At 41.4% G+C, this 14,532-nt stretch overlaps 2 protein-coding genes across 5 annotated transcripts; one reads left to right on the top strand and one right to left on the bottom strand.

The window, feature by feature from the left end:
- The first annotated feature begins 486 nt into the window (after positions 1-486).
- cfap298 (cilia and flagella associated protein 298) lies at positions 487-3,297 on the top strand. 2 transcript variants are annotated; one of them, XM_076274427.1, is made up of 8 exons: positions 487-575; positions 850-1,025; positions 1,119-1,286; positions 1,383-1,450; positions 1,809-1,967; positions 2,537-2,668; positions 2,754-2,849; positions 2,965-3,297. In XM_076274427.1, the coding sequence occupies exons 2-8, from the start codon at positions 887-889 to the stop codon at positions 3,073-3,075; spliced, it is 873 nt and encodes a 290-aa protein (XP_076130542.1). In that variant the 5' UTR covers positions 487-575; positions 850-886; the 3' UTR covers positions 3,076-3,297. The 2 variants fall into 2 exon arrangements, with proteins under 2 accessions (XP_076130542.1, XP_076130543.1); XM_076274428.1 differs by lacking the exon at positions 487-575 and having other exon boundaries at positions 630-1,025.
- eva1c (eva-1 homolog C (C. elegans)) lies at positions 3,289-6,944 on the bottom strand. Of its 3 annotated transcripts, none has more exons than XM_076274426.1 (8): positions 6,333-6,944; positions 6,041-6,246; positions 5,776-5,896; positions 5,518-5,667; positions 5,174-5,317; positions 4,743-4,820; positions 4,542-4,631; positions 3,289-4,346 (listed from the first exon to the last, which is right to left on the bottom strand). In XM_076274426.1, exons 1-8 carry the CDS (start codon positions 6,445-6,447, stop codon positions 3,952-3,954), a joined length of 1,299 nt encoding a protein of 432 aa, XP_076130541.1. In that variant the 5' UTR covers positions 6,448-6,944; the 3' UTR covers positions 3,289-3,951. The 3 variants fall into 3 exon arrangements, with proteins under 3 accessions (XP_076130541.1, XP_076130540.1, XP_076130539.1); XM_076274425.1 differs by having other exon boundaries at positions 5,518-5,664; positions 5,776-5,899; positions 6,333-6,943; XM_076274424.1 differs by having other exon boundaries at positions 5,776-5,899; positions 6,333-6,942.
- Between the last annotated feature and the right edge of the window lie 7,588 nt (positions 6,945-14,532).

Here is a 14,532-nt window from a genome sequence, read left to right as displayed (position 1 = left end):
TCAGGATAAAATTAATTCAATATGAAATATGTACCAAAGTTTGGACACTCACAATGTGTAATAATGAACCCCTTAATTTACATTAATTTATAGCAAAGAAGCCCCCTCCCTACATGGTCGTATTGGGATTCAGGAAACGGATAAAAAAAAAAATGCACTTCAGTCCTCTTTACAGTACATACACTTCAGTGTAGGCAGTGGCCCTTGAGGATGTAGCCTCCAAAAGTGAAGATGTTTCAAAAGGTAAGACACCATTCATATTTCACCATGGGGAGAATAAGTTATTTTCTCTTAAGGATTGGGAGGAAAATAGTCATCAAAGTATCTTAATTATATTAATCTAGGATTGGTTGCAGTTGTAGAAATATTTACCACCTTGTAGCATCATCTGGGTGGGAAATAGCTTCACAACAGGAAAATGTGGTGTATCTACCCTTGACATTACGGTAAACTGTAAGCGTCGTTAGCGGAAGTATGTCGACGGAAGTTGTGAGTTGCTGTGCTGCTGTTGTGACATGAGTGCACTGTGCCACCACAGGAATATAAAATAATAAGCTGGAAACCTAATATGAAAGGTGATTTTGCTAAATTATTCGATTTTGTTTATATGTCTAGTTAGGATACATTTGATTGCTTATTTTTGTTTGAGTTAGTTGCTGTTGATGAGATTTTTTTCTGAGGTGAACAGTTTAGCTTGTTGGCTATTTCCAGAAACCTCCAAGAGTCACGTTTCCATAGTAACTTAACAAGAGGAGGTCCAAACCAAAGAACTTTGTTTGCAAATGTATGACTGGGGTCTGGATCTCCCAAGCAACTTCGGGACATTTACTTGGTTGTGCTCTGTTTTAGGTTATTGCTTCTGTTGAAATTATTCGAAGCTGTCAACATGGTCCAGTTACACGTGAAACGAGGAGAAGAGAGTCAGTTTCTTTTCAACACCACTGTCGACATCGCACTGGAAACTCTGATTGAAGAAGTCACAGCAATCTACAATGGGAGATTGAAAGTGGAGAGGATTTGTTCAGGTCATACTTTATCTCCTACACATTCAATGATTAAAATGTCGGTAGTTTTAGCAGGTTTTGATTGTGTGTTTTTTTGTTAACGTATTTTTACAGAGGTACCAGAGCTTGCAGAACATGGCATCACACTACCCCCAAATATGCAAGGGCTCACTGATGACCAAATAGTAGATCTGAAACTTCGTGATGAATGGGAAGATAAGTGCATACCTAGTGGGGGTGCTGAATTTAAAAAGGATGAAATTGGGCGAAGAAATGGACATGGTGAGAGGATATTGTGTTCATATTCAAGTACTTACCTGTATTCCCAGTGTTTTAAATCATGTTCACCAATTTCACTCGTATGTTTCTTTAAACAAGCTCCAAATGAAAAAATGAAAGATGTTTTGAAGAAGACGGTGGAAGAGGCCAAATCTTTAATCTCGAAGGTAAGCTTGTTTTAGACCAGGCAATGACCACATCAAATAAGCATAGGACCAATAAGCACCTCTAAAATGTTCAATAGTTAATGTTAGACGGAGGAGGCTTTAACTATTCAATATTGAGTAACCAGGTTACCCCTTTAGGCTTCTTTTGGTAGCTGTGTTAGTGTTACACATACCACCTCTGAAGAATGGTTAATAAATATCTTGTTGTTTTATTATTATTATATGTATTATTATTATTAGTAGTAGTACTAGTAGTAGTAGTAGTATGTAACTTGTGAATGTGATTTTGCTCATCTGATTTGTACATATTGTATGTTAATGTATATATTTAGTTTCTCCTTTTTGTTGCCCTATGCAGAAACAGGCCCAGGCAAATGTGTGTGTTACTAAGGAGATGGTGAAGGAGGCTTTGGATCTCCTACGGGGTGCTGTTATGATTGTTTACCCTATGGGCCTTCCTCCACATGACCCAATCAGAATGGAGCTGGAGGATAAGGAAGATCTAGCTGGCACGCAGGTAAAGATTTCTCAAGATCATCTCAAGAACCAAGCATAAACATTCTAGTTTATTTGTGGTAGATTCAAAACTGTAGTCAATGAGTGGAGTGCACATCTACAAAATGTAAACAGGTGCTGGATATAAGGCTTAGCCGACAATTGAAAAATAAAAAGATACCCGCACACTGTTTCTATAAGCTCCCAGAGTGGTTATTAACGTTTCGACCAGAGGTCTTCGTCAGGTATCAAGGAGGTGGGTGGAGATATATATATAGGCCATTTGCTTACAATTTTCTGATGCATTAATAGATAGGACAGACTGATTGGTGGACATGGGGCATTACCCACTACTTTGTCTATATATATCTCCACCCACCCACTCATCTCCTTGATACCTGACGAAGACCTCTGGTCGAAACGTTGTTAATAAACGACTCTGGGAGCTTATAGAAACAGTGTGCAGGTATCTTTTTATTTTTTAAGATTCAAAACTGTAGCCTGGTACTCACCTTTGGCTTGTATATGTCTAACTTATATATACATATACAGAGAGAGGGTTTAATTGGTTATGTCTTCTCTGCCATGCAGGCATGTCTCCAGGTAATTCCTGCTGAAGAGGGCCAACTCTGGTGGGCCCAGAAAGAAATGCAGCGCGGCAAGAAGCTCCAGGACTACATTGGCAAAAATGAGAAGACTAAGATTGTGGTCAAACTACAAAAGGTACCTGTCATTACTTCTTGGACCGGCTTGTCGTTGATTTCAATGTGCCAGGGGAATTTAAAACATGTGCGGCATTTCTTGACAGAGGGGCCAGGGGGCGCCAGCGAGAGAGCCACTGGTCAATGAGGAGCAGCAGAAACAGATGATGTTGCACTACTACAGAAGACAAGAGGAGCTTAAGGTGAGCCCTGAAACAGTAGCTCTCCACAGGTGGATTGTTCTGCCCTTGTGTAACTTTTCAACTGTCCCATTTTGCTGTCTTGAGTGTAGCTTGCTTTTCCTCACTTCTCTACTAGAAACTGGATGAAGCTGATGACGACACCCATCTGCACTCGGAGTGGTCCGACAGGCAGGCCCTGAAAAAGCAGTTTCAAGGCCTAAGTAACATCAAGTGGGGCCCCAGATGATCCGCCGAGCACAGAGAGGGTGTGAACACGCCTCTGGAGATCTCTGTGTTCTTTTAGTAATGCCTTACCCACTGACATTTGCTGTGATTGCTGTACTCCTCAGCCCTCTTATGTTTGGAATCTGCAATCTTTTTTTGTTCTTCCTGTTTTTGACCCACATATTTTTGCACTGTACACACTGTAAGTTATATTAGCGAGTAAATAAAACAGTCATTAACTGGGTGTGTGATTTAGCTGTGCGTTTGTGTGTGTGTGTGTGTGTGTGTGTGTCAGTATTTGGCTCAAGGTTTATCCTGATGGACTTTTATTCATCGAGCGTCCAGGTGTCTCTGGTGAGTAAGCTGATCTCTGACAGGGCCTGGTTATTGTCAAAGTGCTTTGGAGTGTAAGGATGTATCCCTCCTTTCCTCTCTTTGTCCATGCCACTGATGCTGGCACCACTGAAGTCCAGCACTGTTTACAGACAGGATGTTGATGCAAGGCTCTCGAGGACCTCGAGTGGAAATGATAGGGTTCACGCAGAGAGGCTTCCGCCAAGGGAAGAACTCCACCATGATGGAACTCAAGGTTCCAGAAAGCCTCAAAGCCTCTCACATAGTTCTCTATGTACCTTAGAACCAAGAGGTAGTACATTAATTTAGATTTGAATTTGAGAGTATGAGAAAATTGTTTAACTTTACAATAACGAGGAGATTTAATTTTATTATTTCAGCATAACAAATGGACATGAAAACACTTCATTTTGATCTTGATAGTGATACCTATGCCATTATAGGTTGTCTGTTGAATAAGTTGGACTGGTGTACATTCGTTTTAGAAACAAAGCTCTGCAATTGAATTGAACCTGCTCAGGTGTTTTATGTCATCTTGAGCAGATCAGAGGTGTCCACATGAGGTGCCATTCATGTACGAGTTCATCCTGATCTCCTGAATCACAAGGTCCCGACGCTCAATCCTCTCCATGAGCTCAGAAGCCTCGGTGGTATATGTCACTTCCTCCCAGCAATCCACTGGCTTCCTGTTGCCTTCCGACAGCAAAGAACTGTCCATCAAAGTCACTGACCCACCATCACTATAATCCTGATCATCGTCACTTTCCTCCTCTTCCTCACTCGTCTCCTCTGTCCTGCTAAGCAGTCTCTTGTTCAGGTGTGCCCTCCCCCAGGCGTGCTTGCTGTGACAGGAGAGCCTGAGGGACACGGCCAGGAGCAGAACGAGCAGACCCACACAGACACTGGAGATGAAGAGCAGGGCCGCCTTGTCCTGATGCTCTGTTGGAGGGGAGAAATCAAATAAGTGAGTTGTAAAATGTAACGCAGGCAAGCCCAATCACATGCCATCTTACCAACTGTCTACAGTGTATTTATAGCAAACAAGTGTCCTAGCTCCATGCTTAACGTTTAAAATCATTCATCGACTAATTTAATTTGCTGTTCTAAGGACAAGGTTAAAACATGGTTTATTACCTTTTATGTAACCATATATCACCAGTGAAGTGCTCACTATGATCCCATGGCCTTCTGGCAGCTTAGAGCCCCTGACATTGGGAATCACCCCTGAGTGGGGCAAATGGAATGGATGTGACTGACAGAAGAATGCTATACACCATGTCTGTTGTTTCGCACAAGATTAAACCACATATACAGTATTTTTAGTAAGGCACCTACCCCTGTCATTGGTATGCTGTGGCACCAAGGTTGGGTTGAAAATATTTGGTTCCACCTCCTTCATTAACACTTGGGGCACTTTAAACAGACAAGAGGAGTGATGTTTTACTGGATGCTGTCTTAGATTGCGGATTCACAGTTGATAGTTAAGTAGGTGGCTCCAAATTAAACAGTGCCAACACTCTGTGGCCAATCACAGGAAGTTCTAGAAGGTTCAAGTCTCTGGTTGCTGAGCTCACTCCCTATTTTTACTCATGTATAACTTTTTCATTTGGTTTGTTGTGATTTCCTGTCACAAAAAGAATAGTTGTGTTGCTCTGAAAAAAATCAGACTACAATGGACAATGTCTTATTTCTACATTATTTTCCAGTCCGATATGGCACAAAAGTCATTCATTTTGGTCTATATTTTTCTCAGAGGACATTCTTACCGCATGAGTAGAGTATTGTGAGATATTTTGTTGTCCTTGGGGGACATGGGTCTCTGAAAGTTTGGTCATTGATAGCGATTGAGCACCTCTGCTTGCCATAGCATTTCTTTGACACTGTGTGGGCGGCCCCAAAGTATAGACAGTCTGAGCCCAGAAAATAAATGTTATTCAGTTTCAGAAATAGCATTCAATTCAAAATATCCAATGCAACAATGAAAACATTTCCTTGTAGGCCTATGTAGAGAATGTTGACCGTTGTATCATTTGTGGGTTATTGAAACAAAGACTAAAGACTGGTTGGTCCATACCTTATGTATACTAAAGCTTCCAAAGTAAATTCTCACCAAATGGCGGAAGGTCGTAGTGTGAGCTGCACGCATCCTTGTCTTCCTTCTCTCTGCCATAGACCGCTGAATAGATGATCAGCACCCGTGGGTGCTTACAGTGGAGCGTGATAGTCTCTCCCTCACATCCCACCTTTCTCTTGTGCTCTGCTGAAACAATAAGTATACCAGTTAATGTTGCAGGTCAGAGAATAAGGATAGACATATCTATAAAGTTAGGAGACTATAAGAGCATATAGGTTCAGTCAAAACACTCACTAGGTTTGCACTTGTAGGTAACATGAAGATACTTAGAGTTCCCAGGACAAGGATCACGCCCAAATACATGATGATTAACCAGGAGGTGACAGTCTCTATGGCCTTGGCATTCTGAGAGTAGCTTCTGGGTACCAAATCAAAACAAAACCACAGGAGATAACTAACAGATTCATACAATTCCTCATTGATTTAGCAAACAATAGTCTAACTCCACAAGTGATAACAGTCTTAAATAATCCTTCTATTTAAATAAATAAAAAGGTACCTGTAAGGCAGTTGAAGCTGAGCAGGAGCTGTTCCTATGTTTGCCCAGTAAAGTAGTTTGAAAGGAACTCGTGCAGAATCGTGGGTCTGCCAGTCCATAGTGCGCGGAGAGAACCGAAACTGTTGAGTGTCGTGGGCACTGAAGTCGCAATACCTCTCCATCGCAGCCATACGCAGAGTGGCTAGAGATGATTTTTGTCAAGTATTCTTGAAGAGAATTTAAAAGCAGATTGAAATAGTGTGAAGTAAACATGCCAATGTCGTCTTGTCCATCACTTATGAGTGTCACTTACTTGAGAAGTCTGACAGTGCGTCCATGTGTTCGGCCCACAACAGCAGGAGCCCGTACATTATTTTAAGAAGGCACCAGTGACATCTGTAGGAACTGGCGTGGACCATGGCAGACATTCCTGTTCCCTGAGCTCATGTTCGAAAATTTTACATCAAAGTCTCCTACCAAGCGAACACTTATACCAGAGTAGGCTATTGAAGTCGTATATTCACCTGTTGCTTATTCTATCCCACCAAATAACCAACAAGATTGCACGCCAGATTTAAAGCTTGCATCGCCTATATTACTGAACTGCATAGCCTTTTAAGATATTCAATTATCAATACAGTTGTCCCATGCCATGTAGAAAAGTAAGGCGAATATGCTACTGTAACTAAAAGCTACGTCTAGTGTCACATACTCGTAATGCGAGCCAACCGCTGTCGCATGAGAGGGAAATTACACATACGCAACAAGTTGATGCTGGCCTTATAGCCTACGCAGCTTTTCAGTATCTCCTCGATCGCAATGAATGTCCGTCTAAGCAAACGAAACTGAACATATTAATAATCACTAGAAGAAGGAAAAAACTAACTAATGTCCAATCTGAGTGATTTGTACAGAAAGGCAAGGAGGAGATCCAAACGGGGGCGTGGCGAATAGGGGCACTACAAGGAAAAGACACGCGCAGTTGTACGAGAACTTATCTTTTAATTTTGGACAGCTGCACTGACGGGCCTAAATCCCGTTCAACTTAAAACCCACACGACATTTTTGCTCTATTGGGCTCGTTTGTCCTCTCGTCTTGCTGACATATGTTGGTGTACTTGTCTAGACATTGATGGCATGTCCAAGACGGTTTTGAAAAGCCAGAGTCAGCAGAGAAAAGTATATCGCTAGTCGCTAATTATTTGTGTAGCTGTACTTGTACCACTCAAGTAGGCTAATGCCAATGGAATTGATTTCTTCCCCAATGAATCCCTAATACAATAAATAAAAATGAATGAAGATATAAATATAGATAGGCCTGGCTGTATAAGTAGGAGTAAGTTCCTATCTCAGCTGGCACAATCACAACAATCATTTAACAGGAGGAGAATAATGTAGACATGGAGAATATCTCTTGGTGGTGCTGTTGAGTCGGTCAAATAAAAGGAAAACATTTTCATTTCAGATAAGAACAACATGTAAGCAAGACAAAGTTATTCATCAAGCCTAAATTATACAATAAATTAGTTGGTTAGATCAATTAAATGTATTTCAACACACTACAGCACAGAGTGCTTTTTATCTTCAGAGAAATAGATCTAAATAGTATAAGCACTTTATGAGACCATGTTGAAAGTGTCAGTGTGGACTGAGTTGTAGATAGATAGATGGTAGTCAGAAGTCACAATCTAAGTTGTGCCTAACTTCACCAGGCATTGCAAATGTAGGCCAAAACCCTCATGCGAAGAAAGACACCTATTATGTCTGGGTCATTACAGTATGACCGAGGACATATTTAATCTTATAACACCTTAATATTTAAGTACATCATTCCCTTTTCAGTGTGAATGTTGCTGTTGAGTTTGATGAAGCCAAGCTGAACATTGATAGCTTGATTAGAAGTGTCATATTTCGAACACAGGGCTGGATGATAGAATTTCAGATTGTAGATTGGCTGCCCAAAATTATCAACAAATACTCATAAATAATTTAACTTTTGATTTCATGTCTAACAATTTCGTCATTAATAATGAAAGCTGTCTGACTGTTTTCACGTACTGGGTGGCCCTTTTGCTGATGTGTCACATTAGACACAAATAACCTAAAAAGAAGATTTCACCTCTCTTTAAACTACCAAAGTATTGAGCATGCTATTAGTTAGTTGATAAAACAAGACTCTTCCGCATAATGAATCACTCTGGAAAAAGAATTGCCCCTCCCCCCCCTCCTGCCCCCGAACTGAACTGAACAGTCACTCAGTTATCAGGAAAGCAACCCTTTCAGTTTTTTTTCGTCAGGCAACGCACATTTACATTTACAAGAAATCTGTCATCCCCTCTGCAATAGCCATTTCCAATAACACCAAATGATCACTCCATAGCCCCTGTATTGTTTGTCTGTATGAATATCTTTTAAATGTGAGCCTTGTCAAAGAAAACAAATCTGTAACCTTTTGGAACAGACAATAAAGTATATCTAATCTAATCTTAATCTAATCTAATCAGTGGTCATATATGGTATTATTATTTTAACTTTTATTTAACCAGGTTAACCCAATTTAACCTCATTGAGATAATTGTGAGAGATAATTTTTCACCTGGCCAACAATGGTAGAAGTACAAATATTTTTGGACAATAATGTGGTTGATTGTACGTCTAAAATTTCTTATCTTATCAGACAGCAAACTGACAAATCAAATGTATCATGTGGAAAGATCTGTCATCATCTGTCATGAACCAGGGTACCAAATTTGGCAACTATGGAACATCCTGTCTGTACCTGCCTCAACCTCATGTGAAATGCCTCTGCCAATTGAGGCTAATCCAAAGTTTCACAATGCCCCTTAGGGTTTCTTGTTAAACTTGGTCACGGAAAACATAATCATATTTGATACAAGACGGTTTTGAAAAAAAATCAAACCTTTCTCATCATCTGCAGAAACTTTGCAGGAAATCACATTGCCCACCCAGAGTCAGCAGAGAAAAGTAAAACACTAGTGGTTGTCGCTAATTATTTGTGTAACTGTACTTGTACCACTAAAGTAGGCTGATGCCAATGAAATTGATTTCTTCCCCAATGAATCCCTAATACAATAAATAAAAATAAATGAAGATATAAATATAGATAGGCCTGGCTGTATATAAGTAGTAAGTAGGAGTAAGTTCCTATCTCAGCTGGCACAATCACAACCATCATTTTACAGGAGGAGAATAACACAGGGCTGGATGATAGATTTACACATCTTTAGCAATTGCTCATTTTTTGTTCTCTTTCTTCATTGTTATTGAATTTGTGAGTTTGAGGAAGCCATGTGGCTGAGATATAAGGGTAACAGCAGGGATGTAGTGGAGGCAAGTAAACACAGTTTATCTACCTCAGAAATGTCAGAAATAGAGTTTATCCACCTCTTATTAGAGTTGATCCAGCTCTCAAAAGAGTTTATTCACAAATTGCAACTTTTAACATTCAAAATCACACTGTTTTATCCACATTCACAATATGTACACTCCCTCAACACTCTAGGAACCATTTAATACCACTGGTATTGTTATAAACATTGGACAATAACCTCCACCATCATCAAACATGTTCTGAATGCCTTTTTTAAAATCTGATACCGCATGGCGCAGTCCACCTCGCCGAGATCACAAAATTCATAGTTTACCCACCTCTTATTTTACCACTACATCCCTGGGTAACAGGCATCAGCTTCAGTGAAATGTCATTATCATGCATGCACCAAACAATGAGCCACACGCAGAGGTGCGGACTGTCCAAAGCAGTTTATCACCACATGTAGTTCAGTTTTATTTGCACAGCCAATGCAGGCTGTTGTGTAACTTTTTTTCCGCTCCGTAATGAGTAATGTGTAGTTATGAAGTAAAAATGGCTCATTTGAGGTAATCAATTTCCGATGTTTAGACACATTGTGAAATGATAATGTTGACTTAAAGATAAGACACAATATGTGACATAAATATGTATTTGTTTCTTCAACAAAAATGAATTAGTAATGATTACATTTGATCTAATTACTACTTTGAAGAAAATGAGAGAAAACCCTGAGCAGGTTCCTCTTGTGTATGGTATGGCCAGTAGATGGTGCACTGGAACAAGTAAAGAACGCTGTGGCAGTGATTGATGAAGTCTACCTGAGAGAGGCGTGTCTGGACATACTAATTCACACTGAGCCTTGTTCCTCTCCCAGTCATATCACCTTTGTCTTTTTCATTGAATATATTCACTCAAACCTTAAACAATCTTTGTTTGTTTTACTGCTATAATTGCCATGGATTTACATTATTCACTGCAGTATAGATCTCTATGTTCATTGGCATGCATGTGTGAATAATTTTAAATCAAAATGAAGAGGCGTTTTCTAATTACAAATCCATCTGTAGGTTTGGGTCATGGTGTCTGAAATCTGTCTGTCTAGCTTTGTGAAGTGTACTACTGTATGAATGGTTAGGAAAGTGCTTTACCAGTGGGGGGCGTCTATGATTTGAGTAGTGGTCCATGGTCAGCATTCAGGGTGTGCTTCAGGAACAATAGGTGGTAAGGGAAGGTTGAAGGACCCCCCCCACACACACACCTTTGAATTAGAGGTATATTTGGTAAATTGCCTGTTGAACAATTCAGACAATTATTGCTAATTTTCCCCGATTTCTTTAAATCAGTGACACGAGGGAGTGTTTGATTTCTAATATTCAATATTTGATTGTTAATGTTCAGCATTTAACATCACATGTTATGCTCAAAAAACGGAAGGAATTAAATGCCTCCTCTTAGTTAAAGCAAGAGTCCTGATTTTCTTGACCAATATTATGAAATGGAATACATAATTTCAGATTGTAGATTGGCTGCCCAAAATTATCAACAAGTGCTCATAAATAATTAAACTTTTGATTTCAAGTCTAACAAATTCGTTTTCGTAGCCACTCATTAATAATGAAAGCTGTCTGTCTGACTGTTTTCATTTACTGGGTGGCCCTTTTGCTGATGTGTCACATTAGACACAAATAACCTAAAAAGAAGATTTTACCTCTCTTTAAACTACCAAAGTAGTGAGCATGCTAAAACAGATTAAGCCTGTTAGTGATAAAACAATAAGGAAATATCCCGCATAAGGAAACATTCTGGAAAAATAATTGCCCCTGAACTGAACAGTCATTTAGTTATCAGGAAAGAAACCCTTTCATTTTTTTCCATCAGGCAACGTAGGCCTACATTTACGTTTACAAGAAATCCGTCATCCCCTCTGCAATAGCCATTCCGAATAACACCAAATGATCACTCCACAGCCCCTGTATTGTTTGTCTGTATGAAAATATTTTAAATGTGAGCCTTGTCAAAGAAAAAAAAAACTGTAACCTTTTGGAACAGACAATAAAGTAATCTAATCTTAATCAAACTTTTATTTAACCAGGTTAACCCAATTTAACCTCATTGAGATAATTCTGAGATAATTTTTCACCTGGCCAACAATGTTGGAAGTAGGCCTACAAATATTTTTGGGCAATAATGTGGTTGATTGTACGTCTAAAATTTCTTATCTTATCAGACAGGGGCAGGCGTGGCCTACTGGTTAGCACCTCGGACCTGTAACCGGAGGGTTGCCGGTTCGAGCCCCGAGTAGGTGTGGCTGAAGTGGCCTTGAGCAAGGCACCTAACCCCTCACTGTTCCTCGAGCGCCGCTGTTGATGCAGGCAGCTCACTGCGCCGGGATTAGTGTGTGCTTCACCTCACTGTGTGTACACTGTGTGCTGTGTGTGTTTCACTAATTCACGGATTGGGATAAATGCAGAGACCAAATTTCCCTCACTGGATCAAAAGAATATATATACTTACAGCACAGTGCCGGGATTAGTGTGTGCTTCACCTCACTGTGTGTAGGCTACACTGTGTGCTGTGTGTGTTTCACTAATTCACGGATTGGGATAAATGCAGAGACCAAATTTCCCTCACTGGATCAAAAGAGTATATATACTTATACTTATACTTACAGCAAACTGACAAATGTATCATGTGGAAAGATCTGTCATCATCTGTCATTTGGGTACCAAAGTTGGCAACTATGCAACATTCTGTCTGTACCTGCCCTAACCTCACAAAGCCTCTGCCAATTGAGGCTAATCCAACATGAGAGTTTCACAATGCCCCTTAAGGTTTCTTGTTAAACTTGGTCATGGAAAACATAATTATATTTGACATTTCATTAGTCAATTTACTGGTTATTTTCTAGTTAATTTCCTTGTAGCCTATATGCAAAGCCATGTGTTGCATGCCTAAACAATAAACTGCTAGTGCATCAAAGATGATGCAAATATGATAGAGCTGTTTGTTTACTGGTATGTTCACATGATTTTATGCTTCACTTTCTAAACAAACAAAAAAACAAATCCAATCCTCTTACAGATGGTAATGTTTAAATCACAGCCAGACACATCAAACAGTGACAAATTAGGAGGGTGGGAGACTGGACCACGTTTGTTTACCCGGTAATGTGCCTAGCAACACTTCATGAGAGGGCGGGAAAAGTCGTCCTTGCAGGCCCCTGTAGCTGAGAGGCTTGCCCCTCGCCTCGACTGGTAGGGTGTAGCATAACAACAACAGCTAAAATATTGAAGGCGACCGGCGCAGACCAACCAGCACGCTGTATCCAAGGGCAGTTGCGATGGAAACAAAGCGCACGTGCTCACGCTACGAGCCTGTTGCCAACGCGTCAGCGTCTCCCCTCGCTAGCAGCCAGCCATCCAGCACACTTGCCGGCCCGCCTGTCATCCGACGTTAGTGCGAACCGCGCGCGGCCGAGGCTGTGAGGAGGAGGGGCTGGGTGGAGCCTCCCTCTCTCTCCCCCCTCCTTTTTAATCCTTTCAGCATGTTTTTCTCTCTTTCTCTTTCCCTTCCTCCTTCCTTCCTCCCTACTACCCCCTCCCCCTCGCCCTTCCTATTCCTTCTCCTCTTCTCGCTCTCTCTCTTTCTCTCTGTTTCTCTATGTCTCTCTCTCCCTCTCTCGCCCTTCTCTTGTTGTCTCGAGCTCTCGTCCCTCGACCGACACATAGACAAATGTGCGCACGCACGCTCATCCACACAGTCTCAAACACACTAAAACAAAAACAAGCAGCATGGCTTTTGTTGTCAGCGGGGGGTGACATAGCTCTCTCTGCCCTCCAAGGCGGGTGATACTGGGGGGGCGCTACTGGGGAGCTGGGAGCCTTCAAAGGGGTCGGAGTGGACGAAGCAGAGATGTTCCCACTACCTCCTTTGTCTGGTGGCTCGCCAGTCATCCCCAGTCTGTGGCGAGCTGTTGTTTTCACCACCGGACCCTTTAATGGACAGACATCCTCTTTACTGAATCATTGATGATACCCCTCGCTGCATGGGGCAATGAAATGATCGGAGCGGTGTTGGTGGTGCCCCCCCTGGTTTTTGCCCCCCTCCTGTTCCCCCTTTGCCCCCCTCCTGTGCGTGTTGTGTTAAGCGACGTGGGACTCGGGGGGACCAAGGCTAAATAATGCAGACGGTCTGTCTGAGCGAAGGTATCCTCAGATCCCCTGACCTGATGAAACAATCGGGTGGCAACGAGGCACCGTGGCGCTGGGGACACCGGCTCAGCCCCGGTGAACTCCACCACCTCGGCATTTCAGACATGACGTGTTGCTCTCGTAGAGACGGGAGCCAGTGCTGGTCCCAGAGGCATTTCTTATAGCGAATGGCAATGTCTGAAGCAACAAATGCTTCTCTAAGTGATTTTTTAATGTTCAGACGGAATTAGCCACAGCAGGGGTCCACTATACTCCATTGAATGTGCTGTGCAGACACAAAATCATCAGGCATGCCCATCTCAGTGTGGAGGTGTCATGACTCACCTGGTATTTTTCACCTGAAATTCGCAGTTGCGGTTTGAAGACTCCGCCACAAAGAGATTTTGATTACGTTTCGTGATCACTATCAGAACAAGTTGAACAGGAAATGATCTATGTTTACAGTTGTTCACAGTTCAAAATATCTCTTTCAAGGAAATGGGGACAAAAAAAAGTCCTTATCCCTCACTGTAATTCTTTTTCTTGTGTGTGTTATTGTTTTTGATATCAGTCCAGAGTAAATCTGTGGGTGTCGTCACTGACCCTAAGCCTTGATGTGAGATTAATGGTGTCTGTTTTTCAGACACAAAGACATGTTATTTTTCTGAGCTGAAAAAGACCTGGAAAACAGGATTAGCCTCTATCAGGGTCTAAGCCTGAACAGATTGACTGGGATGAGATGCTGAGGCGCAGCGAGTGGGCCCTTGCCTGCTTTTGACTCTAATGATGTTGACATGAGTAAAAACCGTTGTGTTTTCAACACCCATCGCATGAGATCTAAGCGTAATCTTCTGATAGCGAGCTCTGTTGGATTTCCAGTATGTTTGTCATATGTTTGTTGTTATTGGCATGTGGTGGGAACGGAAGTGGTGTGGATATTTAGTGATCAGTTGTTGGAGTAAAAAATAATTTACAGGAATGGCAGGTGC

The sequence above is a fragment of the Alosa pseudoharengus genome, unplaced genomic scaffold, assembly GCF_046254945.1.
Source record: "Alosa pseudoharengus isolate Yale_2024_CS ecotype anadromous, Long Island Sound unplaced genomic scaffold, YU_APseudo_1.1 YU_APseudo_1.1_scf_8, whole genome shotgun sequence".
Taxonomy (NCBI): Eukaryota; Metazoa; Chordata; class Actinopteri; order Clupeiformes; family Clupeidae; genus Alosa; species Alosa pseudoharengus.
Note: the sequence above shows the minus strand (reverse complement) of the source record. Positions and strands in the feature narration are given on the sequence as shown.